General features: G+C 45.8%; 1 protein-coding gene across 1 annotated transcript in view; it reads right to left on the bottom strand.

Annotated features, from left to right (window-relative positions):
- The window catches only part of LOC126563475 (titin), a 136,839-nt gene that overhangs the window by 7,050 nt on the left and 106,061 nt on the right, over positions 1–23,728 (bottom strand). Inside the window, 6 exon segments of the mRNA XM_050220120.1 lie at positions 36–5,156; positions 5,474–10,246; positions 10,440–10,640; positions 10,729–16,008; positions 16,202–16,402; positions 16,491–22,929. Coding sequence (XP_050076077.1) covers positions 36–5,156; positions 5,474–10,246; positions 10,440–10,640; positions 10,729–16,008; positions 16,202–16,402; positions 16,491–22,929 — 22,015 coding nt within the window.

The following is a 23,728-nucleotide window of genomic DNA, read 5'->3' as shown; positions in this document are numbered from 1 at the left end:
AACGTCATAACGAAGTAATAGGAATTGATAAAAACCTTCAGAGTATGTTGGTAGGACTTTCTTGGGCTGTTTCAGTGTGAATGATTCTTCTTCGTGTGTTGTGGTGGTGAACTGTGATCTGTTGCGTTGCGTCAGATCGAGAGAGATTTCCTCTTCGTGGTGCATGATCAGGTTCTCGAGCTTTTCGCGCCGTCTGCGCAGCTCGAACACTACGTTTTCGGTGTCTTCGTCTTCGTAGCGATAGTCTTCCTCCACGTCCTGCTCACTATCGTCGTAGATCACCTCATACACAACCTCGTCATCCTCATCCACCTGCTTGATGATCGTGATGTGAGCCTCGCCAGTTTCCTCACCGTAACTGTACGGCGCTGGCAGCTTCACCCGGCCGGACATGGAAATTTCTTCGCGCGCGTACGAATCGAGCTGTATCTTGAACTCTTGCTCAATGTCCTCGATGTGCTTAGTGCGCTTCGGACGGAACGTAACATTTTCGGGCTCAATGTCCTTGAATACTGGACGCGGTTGGCGTACCTTTTTGATTTTCTTGATGCGAACCTCCTCTTCGTCGAGGACTTCGCGACGGAAGGCAGGCTTTGGACGGGGGCGCTGTTTGCGCACCACGACGTGCTCGGTGATTTCTTCCTCTGCTGGTACTTCCTCCTCTTTCGTGATCGTGATCGAAGCCTCAACGTCTTCGGGCTGCTGTGGTACGGACGGTTTTCGGGCCACCTTGAAGGTAGCTTCAGCCTCCTCTGGTTCTGTAATGGACGGTGTCTTGCGGGGCAGGGACAACTTCGTTTCTACTTCTTCCTCTTCCTCGACGGAAGGTTTTGCTTTTGGTTTGCGTTTAACCATCGTTATCTCGTCGACTGTTTCTTTGGTCGGTTTTACGATGTCCAGATCGATCTTTTCGTACTTTTCAAGCTCCGTTTTAGGCACGTCCATCTCGAGAAGTTTCTTGGTAATCTCATCAATATCGTCGTCCTTCTTTTTCTTCGGAACTACCTTCTTTTTTGGCTTTTCCGACTTCTTTTGCTCCACCTTAACCGGTTCCGGTTGAACTGGTTCCGGCTGCACTGCTTCCGGCGCGGCGGGTTGTTCCGCTTCCCGTACAATCTTGAGAGATGCTTCAGCTTCATCGGTAGTGTATGGGGCCGGTTTTGGTTTCAGTTTGATTGATTCCTCCACATCTTCTACCTCTTCCGGTTGTGGAACGGCCGGTTTCAACAGCACAACCTCTTCGGTAGCCGTTTCCTCCACAACTGGAGTTGGTTTCTTGGGTTTCTTCAGCGATACTGTTGCTTCCTGTACCGTCTCTTCCCCGGTCGGCTGCTTCTTAGGCTTGATCTTAAACTCTACCTCAGTTTCTTCAATGGCTTCGACCTTCGGTTTGCTCTTCTTACGGGGCAGTTTCACCTGTGCACTGTCTTCTGGTTCGATCGTCGATTCAACGGCTTGCTGCGGTTGTGGCTGATCTTCAACCATCACCTTTTCGCGCTTGCGAAGATCGACATCCACACGTTCGTACTGCTCAAGCTCGGTTTTCTCGATCTCCAAATTCAGCAACCGCTGTAGCTCGGCATCATCGTCAATGCTCGCTTTCTTCTTCTTCACAACAACCACCTTCTTCTTTGGCTTCTCTGCCGGCTTTTTCTCCACCGTTTCTGGCTGAGGCTCGACCGGTTTGAGCGACACTTTCCGAAGTGGCATCACCGGTTGAGGTTCCTCCACGATGGGTTGTATCGGTACCGATTCCACTACCGTTGGCAGTTCCTCAGACGGTGCTTCAATGACAGCGTCTTCTATGATCGGCTGCACATCGTGCACTTCTTCGACCAAAGGTTGTACTGGTACGATCTCTTCTTCGGGAGCTTCCGCTTCTATTGGTTCCTCAACCACAGGCTCTACGGTTTCTACATCTTCGATTGGCTGTGGTTCATCGTCGACTACTTCTTCAATGGTCGGTTGCTCTACTGGTTCCGGTTGTTCTACCTCAATCTTAATGATTCGCTCTACACTTACGGTTTCTTCCGGTTTCTGTGGTGTCGGTTTCAGAATGATTTGCTCCTCCACTTCTTGTGGGGCTTCGGGCAATCGTGGCTTCTTCGCAATCTTAAACTCAGCCTCAACTGGTTCCGGTTCCACCGGTTTCTTGACGATCTTCTTTGGCTTCAATGTGACCTCAATCGGTTCCGGTTCTTCAACCTCTGACACTTGAGCTGTTCGATGTTCTTCAACTGTTTCAACCGTTTTCTCTGGCTTCTTGATGTCCACATCGACTTTCTCGTACTTTTCAAGCTCAGTTTTTTCAATCTCCAGATTCAATAGACGCTGCAACTGTTCATCGTCCTCAATAGAAGCCTTCTTGGGTTTCTTCACGACCTTTTTCTTGATCACCGGTTTCTTTTCTTCAATCTTTTCCGGCTCTATCGGTTGTTCCACCGGCTGTTGTGATTCCACAGGAATGGGCTTTGGCTCGTCTGTTTTAACAACAACTGGCGGTTCCTGTACGGCTGTAACAACTTCCTCCGGTACTGGTTTTGATACCGGTTCGGTTGGCTTCGTAGGCTCAGCAGCTGCAATAACAGTTACTTCCTCAGGTACAAGTACTTCTTCCACCATTTTGGCTTTTTCAACAACTGTGGCTGGCTTTGCATCGACCGGTTCTTCAACCTTAGCCGGCTCTTCGGCTGGCTCGGGTATAGCTGCCGGTATATCTTTCAGCTTTGGCTCAAGGTCAATCTTTTCATATGTCTCCAGCTCTGTCTTTTCGACCTCCAAGTTCAGCAAACGTTCCAGCTCTGCATCTTCTTCCGGCTTTTTCTTCGGTTTTTTCACAACCTTCTTCTTGACGATCTTCTCCTTTTGCTCCTGTACTTCTACCGGGGCTTCCTGTTTAATCTCCGGTGCGGGTTCCTGTACCGTTTCGATCGGTTTCTCTTCTGGCGCTTGTGGCACTGGGAGAACCTCGGTCTGCTCCACTACCGGTTGCGGAAGAACCAACTCTTTTGGTTGTTCCACTTGCACTTCCTTGGGTTTCTCGACTTCCTTGACAGGTTCTGGAACAATTTTCTCCACTACAGGAGTTGGTACTTCGACCGGCACTGGAGCTTCTGGTACTTGCACAGGCTCCTCAGGTTTAGTCTCTTCCTCGGCAGGCGTCTTTGGTTTTTTGATAACCTTCTTTATGACCTTTTTCTTGGCTGCTTCTGTGTCTGCACTATCTGGCACATCTGTTGGAACCGGCAAAGCCATATCACGATCACCTTCACGATCTTTGGGCTCGGTGTCCGGCGTTGGCTTGGTGAAAGGTTTCAGCTTGATCTCTTCCTTTTCTTCTTCCGGTTTCGTAGGAACCGGCTTACGGAACTTGAATTCATCTTCCGGTTCCGGTTCCGGCTTCTTACCCTTTCCTAGAACAATCTTATGCTCAGGCTCTTCTGGAACCTCAGGTACCTTAGGTTCTTTGGGAATCTTCGGTTTATCTGGTTCCTGCACAGGTTTTTCTTCCGGTTCCGGTTCTGGCTTAACGTATGGCTCGAGTGGCGTTTCATAGTCTGGAATATCGGTCGGGGTAAATTTCGGCTTTTCAACGCTTCGTTTTTTGGTGTCCAGCTCTTCTTCTTTTGGTTTTTCTTCCGGTTTTTTCTTTGGTTTAACTTCTTCCACAGTTTCCTCCTTCGGTTTGGTTGGCGTTTTCTTCAGCTTAACCTCTTCGTGATGTTCCTCGTCCGTTTTCAACTTACCCTTACCCATCTGCAATGTACGCTCTTCCGGTTCATCCTTTGGCGCTTCCTTCGGCTGCCGTTGGTATTGTGACTTTTCTTCGTCCTTCGGCACCTCTTCCTTCGGTTCCTTTTCGTACTTCTCAATGTCCAGCGTTTCCAGCCCGGGTTTTTCCTTCTTAATAACCTTAATCTTCTTAACTATCTTCTTGGTACGCTCCACCTCGTCCTCTTCAATGCGCGACAACGTGCCCACGCCCGGTCGGGTGTCTAGCTCCACAATCTCAGGCTGCTGTCCCTGGACGGTGAATTCCACCTGTTCGATTCGGCTCTTGAGCAGCACCTTCGGTACGGCGACTTCTTCGACTTCTCGCTTCTCTGGTATGACGGTTTTGCGCAGTTTAACTGTTTGTGGTTCTTGTGTGTCAGTGATTTCTGGTTTAATCGGTTTCTGTTCCTTACGTTCGATCTTAATAGGCTCTAGCTTAACAATCTCACCCTTCTCCGGCTTAACCTTCGGCTTGCCATCCACGTCCACTTTCTCGTACTGCTCCAGCTCCGTTTTCTCAACCTCCAGATTCAGCAAGCGTTGCAGCTCTTCATCATCGTCGATCGACTTCTTAGCTTTCTTCGTCACCTTCGTCACCTTCTTAACCACCTTCTTCGGAGCTTCGGCCGGAGCAGTTTCAACGGTCGCCGCCGGCTGGATCTGTGCTTCTTCCGTTGGTTCGACACGCAGCTCTTCCACTGGTACTAGCTTCTCTGTTTCCAGCTGTGGTTCCTGTACTGCGGCGGTCTCCTCCACGGGTTGCTCCAGAAGTGATTCGGCTGGGGCTGCTGCAACCGTCGGTTTGCTCTGTATGGCAGGCAGTTCGGTTGCTCCCTCGGCTACATCCACCGGTGTCAGTTGTTCCTCGTTCAATGTCAGCGATGCAACTGTATCGGCTTCCTCTACGGAGACGTCAAATTGATCATCCACCGGGGCCGCTTCAAGCAGAGGCTTTCCCTGCACCGTAGGAACTTCCGTTGCATGTTCGGATACATCGCTTGGTGTTACCTGGACGGTGTCTAGCGCCAGTGACGGCACATTGTCTGTCTCTTCAACCTGTTGTTCAAGAACTTCTTGGATAGGAGCTGCTTCAAGAATAGGTTTACTCACGATTGGTGTTTCCGTTACGACGGAAGGTATTTCGGAGGAAGCTGCTTGTTCTTTCTGCGGAAGCTCAGCTGCTACGGCGTCTGTCTGTTCCACCGTATCTTCCAGAACTTGTTCGATAGGGGCAGCCGTAAGTTGAGGCTTCAGTGATACCTCGGGCTTCTCAAGAGCAGCTTCGGGTACGTCGACCGGCTCCACAACATCTCCAAGTGTTTCAGTTTCGACAAATTCATTCGTTTCGAAGGTGTCTTCCTGTAAATCAACAGTGTCTGCACCTACGGTGGTTAATAAGAAAAGAAGTTATTGGTATATGATAAGAGTCTGGCGAAGATGGACAGAAATAAAACCAAAGAAACCATTAATCAATAATCAGTTGGCATTAGAATAATAAAGTAATGCCCTGATGATGACACTTGATTGATGGTTTTCTTTATCTTTGTTTTTTAACAAACTCACAACTTAATTAAAAGCTCGTAAAACGTTAGAAAAAAAGCAAACTTAATCTACACAAACGTTCTATAAACATTAAACTCTATCCATTGTAAATCGGCTGCATAGTGCAGTGCTTACGATGGTCAGGTTGAATACTTACTGACTGGTCGCCTGTCTTCAGTGTGTGTGGTTTCGAGTGTCTGTTGGGTAGCTTCGTGTCCAATGGCTGGTTCGAGTGGCGCTAATGATTCTGTAGGTATTTCTTGTAATGAGGTGATTTGGTGTTGTTTCTTAGCTTTGCTCTTAATCTTTGTCTTCTGCGGTACAGAAGGTGTCGGCACTTCCAGCTCAGCTGTTTCAGGTACAGGTTTTTCCACAGGCTGTTCCTTCACGTGCTTAGTTGGCTCAAACTCTGTCTTCTCGTAAACCTCAAGTTCGGTTTTCGAAATTTCCTGATTCAGCAGTCGCTCGATGTCAGCGTCAAGTGTGTCCGGTTTAACAATCTTCTTGATGCGAACCTTTTGCTTCACACTTTCCGGTTGCACGTTACTGTCTTCTGGGGTCACTTGAGTCACTGTAACTGTTGCCTCTGGAAGCTCGTCACCCTTTTGTATGGTGACTATCTCGATGAGCTCTTCCTTGTTATCTTTCTTCTTTTTTATGATACGCTTTTTCACTGTTTGCTGCTCGATCGCACCAGTTTTCGTTTTGATCTCTGTTACTTTGACCTCCGCGGGAAGCTGTTCGATAACGAAGTCTACTTGCGGCTGTGGAGAGAGATCCAGCTCTTCCGGCTTTTGGAACTCATCATCCATCATCGTTTTCGGCACGACGGCGTGTACGATGTCGGAAACGTCTTCTGTAACATCAGCCACAGTTCGAGGAATTTCTTCCTCAATCGGTTCATCTGTACGATCCTCACTGTCTGGTTTTGGTTTCGATTTAAGTTTTTTAATAATTTTCTTTGACTTTTGAGGGAAACTCAGTTCCGTGTCTGGCTGATCGGGAATTTCCGTACTAGCTGGTAACGCCATGTCTCTGTCAGCTTCTTTACCAGGTTCATCTTCTTTCGACACTGATTTTTTGAATGGTTTTAGCTTGATTTCTGCTGGTTCTTCATTCTCTTTCTTGCCAGTCGGAATTTGGAACTTGACATCATCTTCCGGAACTTCAGGTTTGGGCTTACCCTTACCCATAACCAAAGGCTTCTGTTCGTCTTCCGTATCCTCTGGTGTTTTCGGCTTACGTTTGGGTTTGGGCTTTTTCTTCGCTTCTTCTTCCGGTTCATCCGGTATCGGTTCAGGCGCGATGTATTCTTCCTTTTCTGTACCAAATTCCGGTATCTCAGTCGGTTTATACTCTGGTTTTTCAACGTGGCGCTGTTTATCATCCTTATCCAGCTCGGTTGGCTTCTGCTTTGGTTTAATAACGGATCTTTGCTCCTCCGGTTCGTCTTCTTTCTGTTTTTTTGGCGTTTTCTTTAGTTTAATTTGCTCGATGTCATCGTCCTCCTTCTTGAGTTTACCCTTTCCAAGCTTCAGCATTTTCTCTTCCGGGTTTTCATCCGACGTTTCCTTCGGTTTTCGTTGATATTTGTGAGCTTCCTGGTCAAACTCTTCTTTGTCGGGCTTTTCCTCCTCGTAGTCCATGGATTCCGGTGCTTCCAGTTGAAGCTTATTGCCTTTGGTTGTTTTGATTTTTTTCAGTTTCTTAAGCCTGTCTGTTGTCTCTTCCTCTTCTATCCTCGACATTAGACCAATGGCTTTGACTGGTGTCAGATCAGTGATACCTGGCTGCATCGCTCCTGGTGGGTACTGCACCTCGACTATGCGACTCTTGAGCAAAACCTTCGGTACTACCATTTCCTCTATTTCTTTACGATCTGGCACCTTCACTTTTCGAAGTCTTACCATTTGTGGGTGCTCTTCAGGCTCTGATATAAGCATCTTCTGAGGCTTTTGTTCTTTACGTTCAATTTTTTGAGGTACCAATGTGGGTTTGGGCTTTTCTGGTTTGGGTTTGTCATCGAGCTCAATTTTCTCGTATTGCTCAAGTTGCGTCTTTTCGACCTCCAAATTCAACAAGCGTTGAAGCTGTTCGTCTTCCTCAGGTCGTTGCTCCTTTTTAGGTTTTTTCTTCACCTTCTTTTCTACCTTTTTTAGCTCGGCTTGTGTTTCTGGAGCTGGTTTAGGCTGTTGTTCTTGCAGTTTCTTTAGCGATTTTTCCTCATAAGTTAAGAATGATTTATCCAGCTGTTCAAGCAATGCTTCTTGAAGTTGAGGTTCAGTTACTGTTACTTCACGAGCTATATTAGATTCCGTAAGCTCATCATCGAACATTTCTACCGTTTCAGGAATGCTCGTTTCTTCAGACGGTTCTGCAGTTGATAAAGCGGAGGCGATATTTGGTTGCTCGTTGCCCATGGATTTTCTACTGATTTTCTTTTTAGTGGTCGCTACAGTCGGTTCCGCTTGTTGTTTGGTAAGGGTATCGTCCAGTATTACAGCTTCTTCCGGAACAACAGTTTCCTCCACCGACTCAATCGTTTTTGGTACAAGAGCTTCTGCTACTTGATCGACGGCTGAAGGTGTTGACTTCTTTTTCTTAATAGTTTTCTTCGGTGTTTCAGTTTCTTGTGGCTGTGTAATCGAAGATTTACGAACAGTTTCAGGTTTGGGTAGCTCTATCATTTCTAAAATAGCCATCTCCGCTTCGGGTCTCTGTAAAGTTTCTTCGATCAGTGATTTGTGACGTTTTTTAAGTTCCACCTCAATTCGTTCGTACCGCTCTAGTTCGGTCTTCTTGACTTCTAGATTAAGCAACCGTTCAATGATATCATCAACTTCATCTGTAGTTTTGATAGTTTTAACCTTTTTCTTTTTTAACTTGCGAGGCTCTTTCGGTTGGATAAATGCTTCTGTGTCCAATCGCTCAACAACAGCAGGCAGTTCTGGTTGTACTTCCGATTCAGTAATTGTGATAGTTGTTTCGGGTTGTTGGCCCTCTTCTTCGACCGTAATCACTTCTACAAGCTCTTGTTTGTCTCCAACAGTTTTCTTGACCGTGCGTTTCTTCGTGGTTTGTTTCTTTACCTTGCCACTAATTGTTACCACTTCATTGACCATGATTTCTTCAGGTAGCTCCTCAACAACAGGGCGTTGCGCTTCCGGGATCTCGGAATCAAATTCATCAGCTTGTTCGTATGGTACGACAAGTTCATCAATTGATTTGGGAAGCTCTGAAATTTCTTCCACTAGATGTTGCTCGTCCATAGCTTCCACTGGAGATTTTTGTGTTTCTTCTAGTGGTTTTTTGGGTTTTACAGGTTTGATTTTAGTCATTTTCTTTACCACACTCTGTGATGAAACTTCTGAAAGTTCGGCAACGTCTGGTTGCTCTTCAACAATGTATTCTTCAGTTTGTTTAGTTTTACTCTTGAACTCAACATCAACCTTTTCATATTTCTCCAACTCAGTTTTCTTTACTTCTAAATTCAGAAGTTTTTGAATAATGTCATCCGTGTCGTCACCCTTCTTTTTGATGGTCTTAACCTTCTTTTTCTTAGGTTTGACCACTTCGACAGTAGGAGTCTCATCGGATGTGGTTATTGTTGTTTCAGGAACAGTTTCCTCTTCTGTCATCGTAACCGTGGTCTCTGGTACCTGGTCATCCTCTTGTACAGTGACAATTTTTACCTCCTCGACCTTGCCAGCCGTCTTCTTCTTGATGACCTTAGTTTTGGTGACTTGTTTCTTGGGTTTTCCTTCCTTGGTGACGGTTTCAACAACCTCGACATGTTCTGGAAGCTCTTCAATAACTGGCTGTTCCAATGGAGCCTGTTCAAACGTCAATTCGGTCACCTCTTCCTGAGGCACATCTTCGCTAGTGGACTCACCCTGCTTGAGCTTCTTGACCTTTTTCTTGATAACCTTGGTAGTCTTCGTTCTGAGAGTAGCCTCCAACGGTTCCGGATACTCATCCACAACGGCTTCGAGAGGCTTCAACTCCTCTTCGGAAGGCTCAGTAAGTTCGTAAGGTACTTCATGCTCGCTGACGGTGACGGTTGTTTCTGGCTGCTTGCCATCTTCCTGAATAGTAACTTCCTCGGTCACCTCTTCCTTGGGTCCGACGCGTTTTTTGATAACCTTCTTTTTGACGATCTTCTTCTTGACTACGCCTGAATCAGATCGGACTTCTTCGACGACGTCAGGATGCTCCTCGATAGTCGTTTCCTCTACAGGACGCATTCGCTTTGGCAAGTCAACGTCGATCTTCTCGTACTGTTCGAGCTCGGTTTTATGAACCTCCAGATTAAGGAGTCGCTCAATGATATCGTCAGAGTCATCGGTGGTCTTGATAGTCTTGACCTTCTTCTTTTTGAGCTTGGGTGTCGCATCTGTAGGCTTTGAATCGGGAACATCCTCCTCGGTGACAGTGATGGTAGTTTCTGGAGCCATGTCGTCTTGCTGAACAGTGATAACTTCGATGTGTTCCTCCTTCTGACCAACGCGTTTCTTGATGGTTTTCTTTTTTGTGATCTGCTTCTTTGTTTCTCCAGCCATAGTGGTTACTTCTTGTACGGAGACTTGTTCAGGGAGCTCAGAAACAATAACTGCTTGTTCATGAGTAGGTACAACATGTGCTTCCACCGGAAGTTCATCATCCTCTTCAGCAACAACAGATTCAGTGACCCCTTGAATAACAGTAACTTTAGTCTTTTTAGATTTAGTTTTCTTTGAGACTACTGTACTTATTTCAGCCGTGTGATCCGTTTCTTCCGGAATCAATTGTACTTGTTCGACTGCTAAAGTCTCTGATTGTTCGTTTGCTCGTGTTTGTGTTTGTTTCTTCTTAGGTTTATGTTTTGTGACGACTTCCTGTACGTTTTGAGGTGTTTCTTCAAGTTGTGTGGTGTGGAGTGATGGTGCAGATTCTGTGAGACAAGTAGATAAATTAGTAATGGTGGTAAAATAATTGGTGTGTTGTTGGATTGGAAATGTAATGAAGAATGTTATGGAATGTGTAAAATACTGTGAAATGTTTTGTAATAAAAATGTAACAAAGACAGTGTTGAAATCCATACAAACTAAAAAATATTAGCGTTGTTTTTATTGAATTATTGTTACCTTCTATTTCCTCTATCAGAACTTCCGATGGCATGTGAGCAATTGTATGAGTGTCACTTTCATCGAATGTTTCTTCGATTACTGCACCGTGTTCCTTAATGATCTTAATGTTTCGGGACTTAATGAATGTCTGGTTGTCGTCTGTACATGTTTCAAATGTAGTGATGTATTCAGGAGAAGTGTGTTCTTGCGTGTCGGCATCTAAAATAATATTTAAATTGTTGTAAAATGTGTAATGGCGTAAATGGAATAAAATTTGATGCAAAAACTAGTGTAAGTATTCTCTTACCCTGTGTATGAGGTAGAATAAGTGATAGTGAGTGTATGTCTTGTGTGTCAAGCTGTGAAGTGGTAATGTGTGTCTGCTTCTTAGATTTTGCTTTTTGTGTGGATTTGATGTCTTTCAGGAGTTCACTAAAAGTTGATACAGGCTCTTGAATCTCTTCGATCAAAGGCTGATTTAATGGTTCAGTTACAGATATCAAATCGTTTGAATCGAGAAGTTCTTGAACTATGTTATCAGTGTCTGCACCCTTCCTTTTGATGGTCTTAACCTTCTTTTTCTTAGGTTTGGCCACCTCGACAGTAGGAACATCATCGGATGTTTCAGGAACCGTTTCCTCTTCTGTAATCGTAACTGTGGTCTCTGGTACCTGGTCATCCTCTTGTACAGTGACAATTTTTACCTCCTCGACCTTGCCAGCCGTCTTCTTCTTGATGACCTTGGTTTTGGTGACTTGTTTCTTGGGTTTTCCTTCGTTGGTGACGGTTTCAACAACCTCGACATGTTCTGGAAGCTCTTCAATAACTGGCTGTTCCAATGGAGCCTGTTCAAGCGTTAATTCGGTCACCTCTTCCTGAGGCACATCTTCGCTAGTGGGCTCACCCTGCTTGAGCTTCTTGACCTTTTTCTTGATAACCTTGGTAGTCTTCGTTCTGAGAGTAACCTCCAACGGTTCCAGATACTCATCCACAACGGCTTCGAGAGGCTTCAACTCCTCTTCAAAAGGCTCAGTAACTTCGTAAGGTACTTCATGCTCGCTGACGGTGACGGTTGTTTCTGGTTGCTTGCCATCTTCCTGAATAGTAACTTCCTCGGTCACCTCTTCCTTGGGTCCGACGCGTTTTTTGATAACCTTCTTTTTGACGGTCTTCTTCGTGACTACGCCTGTATCAGATCGAACTTCTCCGACGACGTCAGGATGCTCCTCGATAGTTGTTTCCTCTACAGGACGCATGCGCTTTGGCAAGTCAACGTCGATCTTCTCGTACTGTTCGAGCTCGGTTTTATGAACCTCCAGATTAAGGAGTCGCTCAATGATATCGTCAGAGTCATCGGTGGTCTTGATAGTCTTGATCTTCTTCTTTTTGGGCTTGAGTGTCGCTTCTGTAGGCTTTGAATCGGGAACATCCTCCTCGGTGACAGTGAGGGTAGTTTCTGGAGCCATGTCGTCTTGCTGAACAGTGACAACTTCGATGAGTTCCTCCTTCTGGCCAACGCGTTTCTTGATGGTTTTCTTTTTTGTGATCTGCTTCTTGGCTTGACCAGTTCTAGTGATGACTTCAGTCACTTTCACCTCTTCAGGAAGCTCTTCAATTTCCAGAGCTTCCACGATAGGTGAAGGCACAATGGGTAGAATGGAGGCTTCCTCATCGAGCTGTGGATATTGTTCTGGCTCAGTGCTCATGATTTCCAGGTTCAGGAGCTTCTGTACAATATGGTCAGTATCTTCACCCTTCTTTTTGATGGTCTTAACCTTCTTTTTCTTAGGTTTGACCAGTTCGACAGTAGGAGTCTCATCGGATGTGGTTATTGTTGTTTCAGGAACCGTTTCCTCTTCTGTCATCGTAACCGTGGTCTCTGGTACCTGGTCATCCTCTTGTACAGTGACAATTTTTACCTCCTCGACCTTGCCAGCCGTCTTCTTCTTGATGACTTTAGTTTTGGTGACTTGTTTCTTGGGTTTTCCTTCTTTGGTGACGGTTTCAACAACCTCGACATGTTCTGGAAGCTCTTCAATAACTGGCTGTTCCAATGGAGCCTGTTCAAGCGTTAACTCGGTCACCTCTTCCTGAGGCACATCTTCGCTAGTGGGCTCACCCTGCTTGAGCTTCTTGACCTTTTTCTTGATAACCTTGGTAGTCTTCGTTCTGAGAGTAGCCTCCAACGGTTCCGGATACTCATCCACAACGGCTTCGAGAGGCTTCAACTCCTCTTCAAAAGGCTCAGTAACTTCGTAAGGTACTTCATGCTCGCTGATGGTGACGGTTGTTTCTGGCTGCTTGCCATCTTCCTGAATAGTAACTTCCTCGGTCACCTCTTCCTTGTGTCCGACGCGTTTTTTGATAACCTTCTTTTTGACGATCTTCTTCTTGACTACGCCTGAATCAGATCGAACTTCTTCGACGACGTCAGGATGCTCCTCGATAGTCGTTTCCTCTACAGGACGCATGCGCTTTGGCAAGTCAACGTCGATCTTCTCGTACTGTTCGAGCTCGGTTTTATGAACCTCCAGATTAAGGAGTCGCTCAATGATATCGTCAGAGTCATCGGTGGTCTTGATAGTCTTGATCTTCTTCTTTTTGGGCTTGAGTGTCGCTTCTGTAGGCTTTGAATCGGGAACATCCTCCTCGGTGACAGTAATGGTAGTTTCTGGAGCCATGTCGTCTTGCTGAAGAGTGACAACTTCGATGAGTTCCTCCTTTTGGCCAATGCGTTTCTTGATGGTTTTCTTTTTTGTGATCTGCTTCTTAGCTTGACCAGTTCTAGTGATGACTTCAGTCACTTTCACCTCTTCAGGAAGCTCTTCAATTTCCAGAGCTTCCACGATAGGTGAAGGCACAATGGGTAGAATGGAGGCTTCCTCATCGAGCTGTGGATATTGTTCTGGCTCAGTGCTCATGATTTCCAGGTTCAGGAGCTTCTGGACAATATGGTCAGTATCTTCACCCTTCTTTTTGATGGTCTTAACCTTCTTTTTCTTAGGTTTGACCAGTTCGACAGTAGGAGTCTCATCGGATGTGGTTATTGTTGTTTCAGGAACCGTTTCCTCTTCTGTCATCGTAACCGTGGTCTCTGGTACCTGGTCATCCTCTTGTACAGTGACAATTTTTACCTCCTCGACCTTGCCAGCCGTCTTCTTCTTGATGACCTTAGTTTTGGTGACTTGTTTCTTTGGCTTTCCTTCCTTGGTGACGGTTTCAACAACCTCGACATGTTCTGGAAGCTCTTCAATAACTGGTTGTTCCAATGGAGCCTGTTCAAACGTCAATTCGGTCACCTCTTCCTGAGGCACATCTTCGCTAGTGGGCTCACCCTGCTTGAGCTTCTTGACCTTTTTCTTGATAACCTTGGTAGTCTTCGTTCTGAGAGTAGCCTCCAACGGTTCCGGATACTCATCCACAACGGCTTCGAGAGGCTTGAGCTCCTCTTCAAAAGGCTCAGTAAGTTCGTAAGGTACTTCATGCTCGCTGACGGTGACGGTTGTTTCTGGCTGCTTGCCATCTTCCTGAATAGTAACTTCCTCGGTCACCTCTCCCTTGGGTCCGACGCGTTTTTTGATAACCTTCTTTTTGACGATCTTCTTCTTGACTACGCCTGAATCAGATCGAACTTCTTCGACGACGTCAGGATGCTCCTCGATAGTCGTTTCCTCTACAGGACGCATGCGCTTTGGCAAGTCAACGTCGATCTTCTCGTACTGTTCGAGCTCGGTTTTATGAACCTCCAGATTAAGGAGTCGCTCAATGATATCGTCAGAGTCATCGGTGGTCTTGATAGTCTTGATCTTCTTCTTTTTGGGCTTGAGTGTCGCTTCTGTAGGCTTTGAATCGGGAACATCCTCCTCGGTGACAGTGATGGTAGTTTCTGGAGCCATGTCGTCTTGCTGAAGAGTGACAACTTCGATGAGTTCCTCCTTTTGGCCAACGCGTTTCTTGATGGTTTTCTTTTTTGTGATCTGCTTCTTAGCTTGACCAGTTCTAGTGATGACTTCAGTCACTTTCACCTCTTCAGGAAGCTCTTCAATTTCCAGAGCTTCCACGATAGGTGAAGGCACAATGGGTAGAATGGAGGCTTCCTCATCGAGCTGTGGATATTGTTCTGGCTCAGTGCTCATGATTTCCAGGTTCAGGAGCTTCTGGACAATATGGTCAGTATCTTCACCCTTCTTTTTGATGGTCTTAACCTTCTTTTTCTTAGGTTTGACCAGTTCGACAGTAGGAGTCTCATCGGATGTGGTTATTGTTGTTTCAGGAACCGTTTCCTCTTCTGTCATCGTAACCGTGGTCTCTGGTACCTGGTCATCCTCTTGTACAGTGACAATTTTTACCTCCTCGACCTTGCCAGCCGTCTTCTTCTTGATGACCTTAGTTTTGGTGACTTGTTTCTTGGGCTTTCCTTCTTTGGTGACGGTTTCAACAACCTCGACATGTTCTGGAAGCTCTTCAATAACTGGTTGTTCCAATGGAGCCTGTTCAAACGTCAATTCGGTCACCTCTTCCTGAGGCACATCTTCGCTAGTGGGCTCACCCTGCTTGAGCTTCTTGACCTTTTTCTTGATAACCTTGGTAGTCTTCGTTCTGAGAGTAGCCTCCAACGGTTCCGGATACTCATCCACAACGGCTTCGAGAGGCTTCAACTCCTCTTCAAAAGGCTCAGTAACTTCGTAAGGTACTTCATGCTCGCTGATGGTGACGGTTGTTTCTGGCTGCTTGCCATCTTCCTGAATAGTAACTTCCTCGGTCACCTCTTCCTTGTGTCCGACGCGTTTTTTGATAACCTTCTTTTTGACGATCTTCTTCTTGACTACGCCTGAATCAGATCGGACTTCTTCGACGACGTCAGGATGCTCCTCGATAGTCGTTTCCTCTACAGGACGCATTCGCTTTGGCAAGTCAACGTCGATCTTCTCGTACTGTTCGAGCTCGGTTTTATGAACCTCCAGATTAAGGAGTCGCTCAATGATATCGTCAGAGTCATCGGTGGTCTTGATAGTCTTGACCTTCTTCTTTTTGAGCTTGGGTGTCGCATCTGTAGGCTTTGAATCGGGAACATCCTCCTCGGTGACAGTGATGGTAGTTTCTGGAGCCATGTCGTCTTGCTGAACAGTGATAACTTCGATGTGTTCCTCCTTCTGACCAACGCGTTTCTTGATGGTTTTCTTTTTTGTGATCTGCTTCTTTGTTTCTCCAGCCATAGTGGTTACTTCTTGTACGGAGACTTGTTCAGGGAGCTCAGAAACAATAACTGGTTGTTCATGAGTAGGTACAACATGTGCTTCCACCGGAAGTTCATCATCCTCTTCAGCAACAACAGATTCAGTGACCCCTTGAATAACAGTAACTTTAGTCTTTTTAGATTTAGTTTTCTTTGAGACTACTGTACTTATTTCAGCCGTGTGATCCGTTTCTTCCGGAATCAATTGTACTTGTTCGACTGCTAAAGTCTCTGATTGTTCGTTTGCTCGTGTTTGTGTTTGTTTCTTCTTAGGTTTATGTTTTGTGACGACTTCCTGTACGTTTTGAGGTGTTTCTTCAAGTTGTGTGGTGTGGAGTGATGGTGCAGATTCTGTGAGACAAGTAGATAAATTAGTAATGGTGGTAAAATAATTGGTGTGTTGTTGGATTGGAAATGTAATGAAGAATGTTATGGAATGTGTAAAATACTGTGAAATGTTTTGTAATAAAAATGTAACAAAGACAGTGTTGAAATCCATACAAACTAAAAAATATTAGCGTTGTTTTTATTGAATTATTGTTACCTTCTATTTCCTCTATCAGAACTTCCGATGGCATGTGAGCAATTGTATGAGTGTCACTTTCATCGAATGTTTCTTCGATTACTGCACCGTGTTCCTTAATGATCTTAATGTTTCGGGACTTAATGAATGTCTGGTTGTCGTCTGTACATGTTTCAAATGTAGTGATGTATTCAGGAGAAGTGTGTTCTTGCGTGTCGGCATCTAAAATAATATTTAAATTGTTGTAAAATGTGTAATGGCGTAAATGGAATAAAATTTGATGCAAAAACTAGTGTAAGTATTCTCTTACCCTGTGTATGAGGTAGAATAAGTGATAGTGAGTGTATGTCTTGTGTGTCAAGCTGTGAAGTGGTAATGTGTGTCTGCTTCTTAGATTTTGCTTTTTGTGTGGATTTGATGTCTTTCAGGAGTTCACTAAAAGTTGATACAGGCTCTTGAATCTCTTCGATCAAAGGCTGATTTAATGGTTCAGTTACAGATATCAAATCGTTTGAATCGAGAAGTTCTTGAACTATGTTATCAGTGTCTGCACCCTTCCTTTTGATGGTCTTAACCTTCTTTTTCTTAGGTTTGGCCACCTCGACAGTAGGAACATCATCGGATGTTTCAGGAACCGTTTCCTCTTCTGTAATCGTAACTGTGGTCTCTGGTACCTGGTCATCCTCTTGTACAGTGACAATTTTTACCTCCTCGACCTTGCCAGCCGTCTTCTTCTTGATGACCTTGGTTTTGGTGACTTGTTTCTTGGGTTTTCCTTCGTTGGTGACGGTTTCAACAACCTCGACATGTTCTGGAAGCTCTTCAATAACTGGCTGTTCCAATGGAGCCTGTTCAAGCGTTAATTCGGTCACCTCTTCCTGAGGCACATCTTCGCTAGTGGGCTCACCCTGCTTGAGCTTCTTGACCTTTTTCTTGATAACCTTGGTAGTCTTCGTTCTGAGAGTAGCCTCCAACGGTTCCGGATACTCATCCACAACGGCTTCGAGAGGCTTCAACTCCTCTTCAAAAGGCTCAGTAACTTCGTAAGGTACTTCATGTTCGCTGACGGTGACGGTTGTTTCTGGTTGCTTGCCATCTTCCTGAATAGTAACTTCCTCGGTCACCTCTTCCTTGGGTCCGACGCGTTTTTTGATAACCTTCTTTTTGACGATCTTCTTCGTGACTACGCCTGAATCAGATCGAACTTCTTCGACGACGTCAGGATGCTCCTCGATAGTTGTTTCCTCTACAGGACGCATGCGCTTTGGCAAGTCAACGTCGACCTTCTCGTACTGTTCGAGCTCGGTTTTATGAACCTCCAGATTAAGGAGTCGCTCAATGATATCGTCAGAGTCATCGGTGGTCTTGATTGTCTTGACCTTCTTCTTTTTGGGCTTGAGTGTCGCTTCTGTAGGCTTTGAATCGGGAACATCCTCCTCGGTGACAGTGATGGTAGTTTCTGGAGCCATGTCGTCTTGCTGAAGAGTGACAACTTCGATGAGTTCCTCCTTTTGGCCAATGCGTTTCTTGATGGTTTTCTTTTTTGTGATCTGCTTCTTAGCTTGACCAGTTCTAGTGATGACTTCAGTCACTTTCACCTCTTCAGGAAGCTCTTCAATTTCCAGAGCTTCCACGATAGGTGAAGGCACAATGGGTAGAATGGAGGCTTCCTCATCGAGCTGTGGATATTGTTCTGGCTCAGTGCTCATGATTTCCAGGTTCAGGAGCTTCTGGACAATATGGTCAGTATCTTCACCCTTCTTTTTGATGGTCTTAACCTTCTTTTTCTTAGGTTTGACCAGTTCGACAGTAGGAGTCTCATCGGATGTGGTTATTGTTGTTTCAGGAACAGTTTCCTCTTCTGTCATCGTAACCGTGGTCTCTGGTACCTGTTCATCCTCTTGTACGGTGACAATTTTTACCTCCTCGACCTTGCCAGCCGTCTTCTTCTTGATGACTTTGGTTTTGGTGACTTGTTTCTTGGGCTTTCCTTCCTTGGTGATGGTTTCAACAACCTCGACATGTTCTGGAAGCTCTTCAATAACTGGCTGTTCCAATGGAGCCTGTTCAAGCGTTAATTCGGTCACCTCTTCCTGAGGCACATCTTCGCTAGTGGGCTCACCCTGCTTGAGCTTCTTGACCTTTTTCTTGATAACCTTGGTAGTTTTCGTTCTGAAAGTAGCCTCCAACGGTTCCGGATACTCATCCACAACGGCTTCGAGAGGCTTCAACTCCTCTTCGAAAGGCTCAGTAACTTCGTAAGGTACTTCATGCTCGCTGACGATGACGGTTGTTTCTGGCTGCTTGCCATCTTCCTGAATAGTAACTTCCTCGGTCACCTCTTCCTTGGGTCCGACGCGTTTTTTGATAACCTTCTTTTTGACGATCTTCTTCGTGACTACGCCTGAATCAGATCGAACTTCTTCGACGACGTCAGGATGCTCCTCGATAGTTGTTTCCTCTACAGGACGCATTCGCTTTGGCAAGTCAACGTCGACCTTCTCGTACTGTTCGAGCTCGGTTTTATGAACCTCCAGATTAAGGAGTCGCTCAATGATATCGTCAGAGTCATCGGTGGTCTTGATTGTCTTGACCTTCTTCTTTTTGGGCTTGAGTGTCGCTTCTGTAGGCTTTGAATCGGGAACATCCTCCTCGGTGACAGTGATGGTAGTTTCTGGAGCCATGTCGTCTTGCTGAAGAGTGACAACTTCGATGAGTTCCTCCTTCTGGCCAACGCGTTTCTTGATGGTTTTCTTTTTTGTGATCTGCTTCTTGGCTTGACCAGTTCTAGTGATGACTTCAGTCACTTTCACCTCTTCAGGAAGCTCTTCAATTTCCAGAGCTTCCACGATAGGTGAAGGCACAATGGGTAGAATGGAGGCTTCCTCATCGAGCTGTGGATATTGTTCTGGCTCAGTGCTCTTGATTTCCAGGTTCAGGAGCTTCTGGACAATATGGTCAGTATCTTCACCCTTCTTTTTGATGGTCTTAACCTTCTTTTTCTTAGGTTTGACCAGTTCGACAGTAGGAGTCTCATCGGATGTGGTTATTGTTGTTTCAGGAACCGTTTCCTCTTCTGTCATCGTAACCGTGGTCTCTGGTACCTGGTCATCCTCTTGTACAGTGACAATTTTTACCTCCTCGACCTTGCCAGCCGTCTTCTTCTTGATGACCTTAGTTTTGGTGACTTGTTTCTTGGGTTTTCCTTCGTTGGTGACGGTTTCCACAACCTCGACATGTTCTGGAAGCTCTTCAATAACTGGTTGTTCCAATGGAGCCTGTTCAAACGTCAATTCGGTCACCTCAACCTGAGGCACATCTTCGCTAGTGGGCTCACCCTGCTTGAGCTTCTTGACCTTTTTCTTGATAACCTTGGTAGTTTTGGTTCTGAAAGTAGCCTCCAACGGTTCCGGATACTCATCCACAACGGCTTCGAGAGGCTTCAACTCCTCTTCGAAAGGCTCAGTAACTTCGTAAGGTACTTCATGCTCGCTGACGGTGACGGTTGTTTCTGGCTGCTTGCCATCTTTCTGAATAGTAACTTCCTCGGTTACCTCTTCCTTGGGTCCGACACGTTTTTTGATAACCTTCTTTTTGACGATTTTCTTCTTGACTACGCCTGTATCAGATCGAACTTCTTCGACGACGTCAGGATGTTCCTCGATAGTTGTTTCCTCTACAGGACGCATGCGCTTTGGCAAGTCAACGTCGATCTTCTCGTACTGTTCGAGCTCGGTTTTATGAACCTCCAGATTAAGGAGTCGCTCAATGATATCGTCAGAGTCATCGGTGGTCTTGATAGTCTTGATCTTCTTCTTTTTGGGCTTGAGTGTCGCATCTGTAGGCTTTGAATCGGGAACATCCTCCTCGGTGACAGTGATGGTGGTTTCTGGAGCCATGTCGTCTTGCTGAACAGTGACAACTTCGATGAGTTCCTCCTTTTGGCCAATGCGTTTCTTGATGGTTTTCTTTTTTATGATCTGCTTCTTGGCTTGACCATTTCTAGTGATGACTTCAGTCATTTTCACCTCTTCAGGAAGCTCTTCAATTTCCAGATCTTCCACGATAGGTGAAGGCACAATGGGTAGAATGGAGGCTTCCTCATCGAGCTGTGGATATTGTTCTGGCTCAGTGCTCTTGATTTCCAGGTTCAGTAGCTTCTGGACAATATGGTCAGTATCTTCACCCTTCTTTTTGATGGTCTTAACCTTCTTTTTCTTAGGTTTGACCAGTTCGACAGTAGGAGTCTCATCGGATGTGGTTATTGTTGTTTCAGGAACCGTTTCCTCTTCTGTCATCGTAACTGTGGTCTCTGGTACCTGGTCATCCTCTTGTACAGTGACAATTTTTACCTCCTCGACCTTGCCAGCCGTCTTCTTCTTGATGACCTTAGTTTTGGTAACTTGTTTCTTGGGTTTTCCTTCCTTGGTGACGGTTTCAACAACCTCGACATGTTCTGGAAGCTCTTCAATAACTGGCTGTTCCAATGGAGCCTGTTCAAGCGTTAATTCGGTCACCTCTTCCTGAGGCACATCTTCGCTAGTGGGCTCACCCTGCTTGAGCTTCTTGACCTTTTTCTTGATAACCTTGGTAGTCTTCGTTCTGAGAGTAGCCTCCAACGGTTCCGGATACTCATCCACAACGGCTTCGAGAGGGTTCAACTCCTCTTCGAAAGGCTCAGTAACTTCGTAAGGTACTTCATGCTCGCTGACGATGACGGTTGTTTCTGGCTGCTTGCCATCTTCCTGAATAGTAACTTCCTCGGTCACCTCTTCCTTGGGTCCGACGCGTTTTTTGATAACCTTCTTTTTGACGATCTTCTTCTTCACTACGCCTGAATCAGATCTGACTTCTTCGACGACGTCAGGATGCTCCTCGATAGTTGTTTCCTCTACAGGACGCATGCGCTTTGGCAAGTCAACGTCGACCTTCTCGTACTGTTCGAGCTCGGTTTTATGAACCTCCAGATTAAGGAGTCGCTCAATGATATCGTCAGAGTCATCGGTGGTCTTGATTGTCTTGACCTTCTTCTTTTTGGGCTTGAGTGTCGCATCTGTAGGCTTTGAATCGGGAACATCCTCCTCGGTGACAGTGATGGTAGTTTCTGGAGCCATGTCGTCTTGCTGAACAGTGACAACTTCGATGAGTTCCTCCTTCTGGCCAACGCGTTTCTTGATGGTTTTCTTTTTTGTGATCTGCTTCTTGGCTTGACCAGTTCTAGTGATGACTTCAGTCACTTTCACCTCTTCAGGAAGCTCTTCAATTTCCAGATCTTCCACGATAGGTGAAGGCACAATGGGTAGAATGGAGGCTTCCTCATCGAGCTGTGGATATTGTTCTGGCTCAGTGCTCTTGATTTCCAGGTTCAGGAGCTTCTGGACAATATGGTCAGTATCTTCACCCTTCTTTTTGATGGTCTTAACCTTCTTTTTCTTAGGTTTGACCACTTCGACAGTAGGAGTCTCATCGGATGTGGTTATTGTTGTTTCAGGAACCGTTTCCTCTTCTGTCATCGTAACCGTGGTCTCTGGTACCTGGTCATCCTCTTGTACAGTGACAATTTTTACCTCCTCGACCTTGCCAGCCGTCTTCTTCTTGATGACCTTAGTTTTGGTAACTTGTTTCTTGGGTTTTCCTTCGTTGGTGACGGTTTCAACAACCTCGACATGTTCTGGAAGCTCTTCAATAACTGGCTGTTCCAATGGAGCCTGTTCAAGCGTTAATTCGGTCACCTCTTCCTGAGGCACATCTTCGCTAGTGGGCTCACCCTGCTTGAGCTTCTTGACCTTTTTCTTGATAACCTTGGTAGTCTTCGTTCTGAGAGTAGCCTCCAACGGTTCCGGATACTCATCCACAACGGCTTCGAGAGGGTTCAACTCCTCTTCGAAAGGCTCAGTAACTTCGTAAGGTACTTCATGTTCGCTGACGGTGACGGTTGTTTCTGGTTGCTTGCCATCTTCCTGAATAGTAACTTCCTCGATCACCTCTTCCTTGGGTCCGACGCGTTTTTTGATAACCTTCTTTTTGACGATCTTCTTCTTGACTACGCCTGTATCAGATCGAACTTCTTCGACGACGTCAGGATGCTCCTCGATAGTTGTTTCCTCTACAGGACGCATGCGCTTTGGCAAGTCAACGTCGACCTTCTCGTACTGTTCGAGCTCGGTTTTATGAACCTCCAGATTAAGGAGTCGCTCAATGATATCGTCAGAGTCATGGGTGGTCTTGATAGTCTTGATCTTCTTCTTTTTGGGCTTGAGTGTCGCATCTGTAGGCTTTGAATCGGGAACATCCTCCTCGGTGACAGTGATGGTGGTTTCTGGAGCCATGTCGTCTTGCTGAACAGTGACAACTTCGATGAGTTCCTCCTTCTGGCCAATGCGTTTCTTAATGGTTTTCTTTTTTGTGATCTGCTTCTTGGCTTGACCAGTTCTAGTGATGACTTCAGTCATTTTCACCTCTTCAGGAAGCTCTTCAATTTCTAGAGCTTCCACGATAGGTGAAGGCACAATGGGTAGAATGGAGGCTTCCTCATCGAGCTGTGGATATTGTTCTGGCTCAGTGCTCATGATTTCCAGGTTCAGGAGCTTCTGGACAATATGGTCAGTATCTTCACCCTTCTTTTTGATGGTCTTAACCTTCTTTTTCTTAGGTTTGACCAGTTCGACAGTAGGAGTCTCATCGGATGTGGTTATTGTTGTTTCAGGAACAGTTTCCTCTTCTGTCATCGTAACCGTGGTCTCTGGTACCTGTTCATCCTCTTGTACGGTGACAATTTTTACCTCCTCGACCTTGCCAGCCGTCTTCTTCTTGATGACTTTAGTTTTGGTGACTTGTTTCTTGGGCTTTCCTTCCTTGGTGATGGTTTCAACAACCTCGACATGTGCTGGAAGCTCTTCAATAACTGGCTGTTCCAATGGAGCCTGTTCAAGAGTCAATTCGGTCACCTCTTCCTGAGGCACATCTTCGCTAGTGGACTCACCCTGCTTGAGCTTCTTGACCTTTTTCTTGATAACCTTGGTAGTCTTCGTTCTGCGAGTAGCCTCCAACGGTTCCGGATACTCATCCACAACGGCTTCGAGAGGCTTCAACTCCTCTTCGAAAGGCTCAGTAACTTCGTAAGGTACTTCATGTTCGCTGACGGTGACGGTTGTTTCTGGCTGCTTGCCATCTTCCTGAATAGTAACTTCCTCGGTCACCTCTTCCTTGGGTCCGACACGTTTTTTGATAACCTTCTTTTTGACGATCTTCTTCTTGACTACGCCTGAATCAGATCGAACTTCTTCGACGACGTCAGGATGTTCCTCGATAGTTGTTTCCTCTACAGGACGCATGCGCTTTGGCAAGTCAACGTCGACCTTCTCGTACTGTTCGAGCTCGGTTTTATGAACCTCCAGATCAAGGAGTCGCTCAATGATATCGTCAGAGTCGTCGGTGGTCTTGATAGTCTTGATCTTCTTCTTTTTGGGCTTGAGTGTCGCTTCTGTAGGCTTTGAATCGGGAACATCCTCCTCGGTGACAGTGATGGTAGTTTCTGGAGCCATGTCG

Source organism: Anopheles maculipalpis, chromosome 3RL (genome assembly GCF_943734695.1).
Source record: "Anopheles maculipalpis chromosome 3RL, idAnoMacuDA_375_x, whole genome shotgun sequence".
NCBI lineage: Eukaryota > Metazoa > Arthropoda > Insecta > Diptera > Culicidae > Anopheles > Anopheles maculipalpis.
The sequence above is the reverse complement of the archived record's forward strand: the minus strand, read 5'-3'. Positions and strand labels throughout refer to the sequence as shown.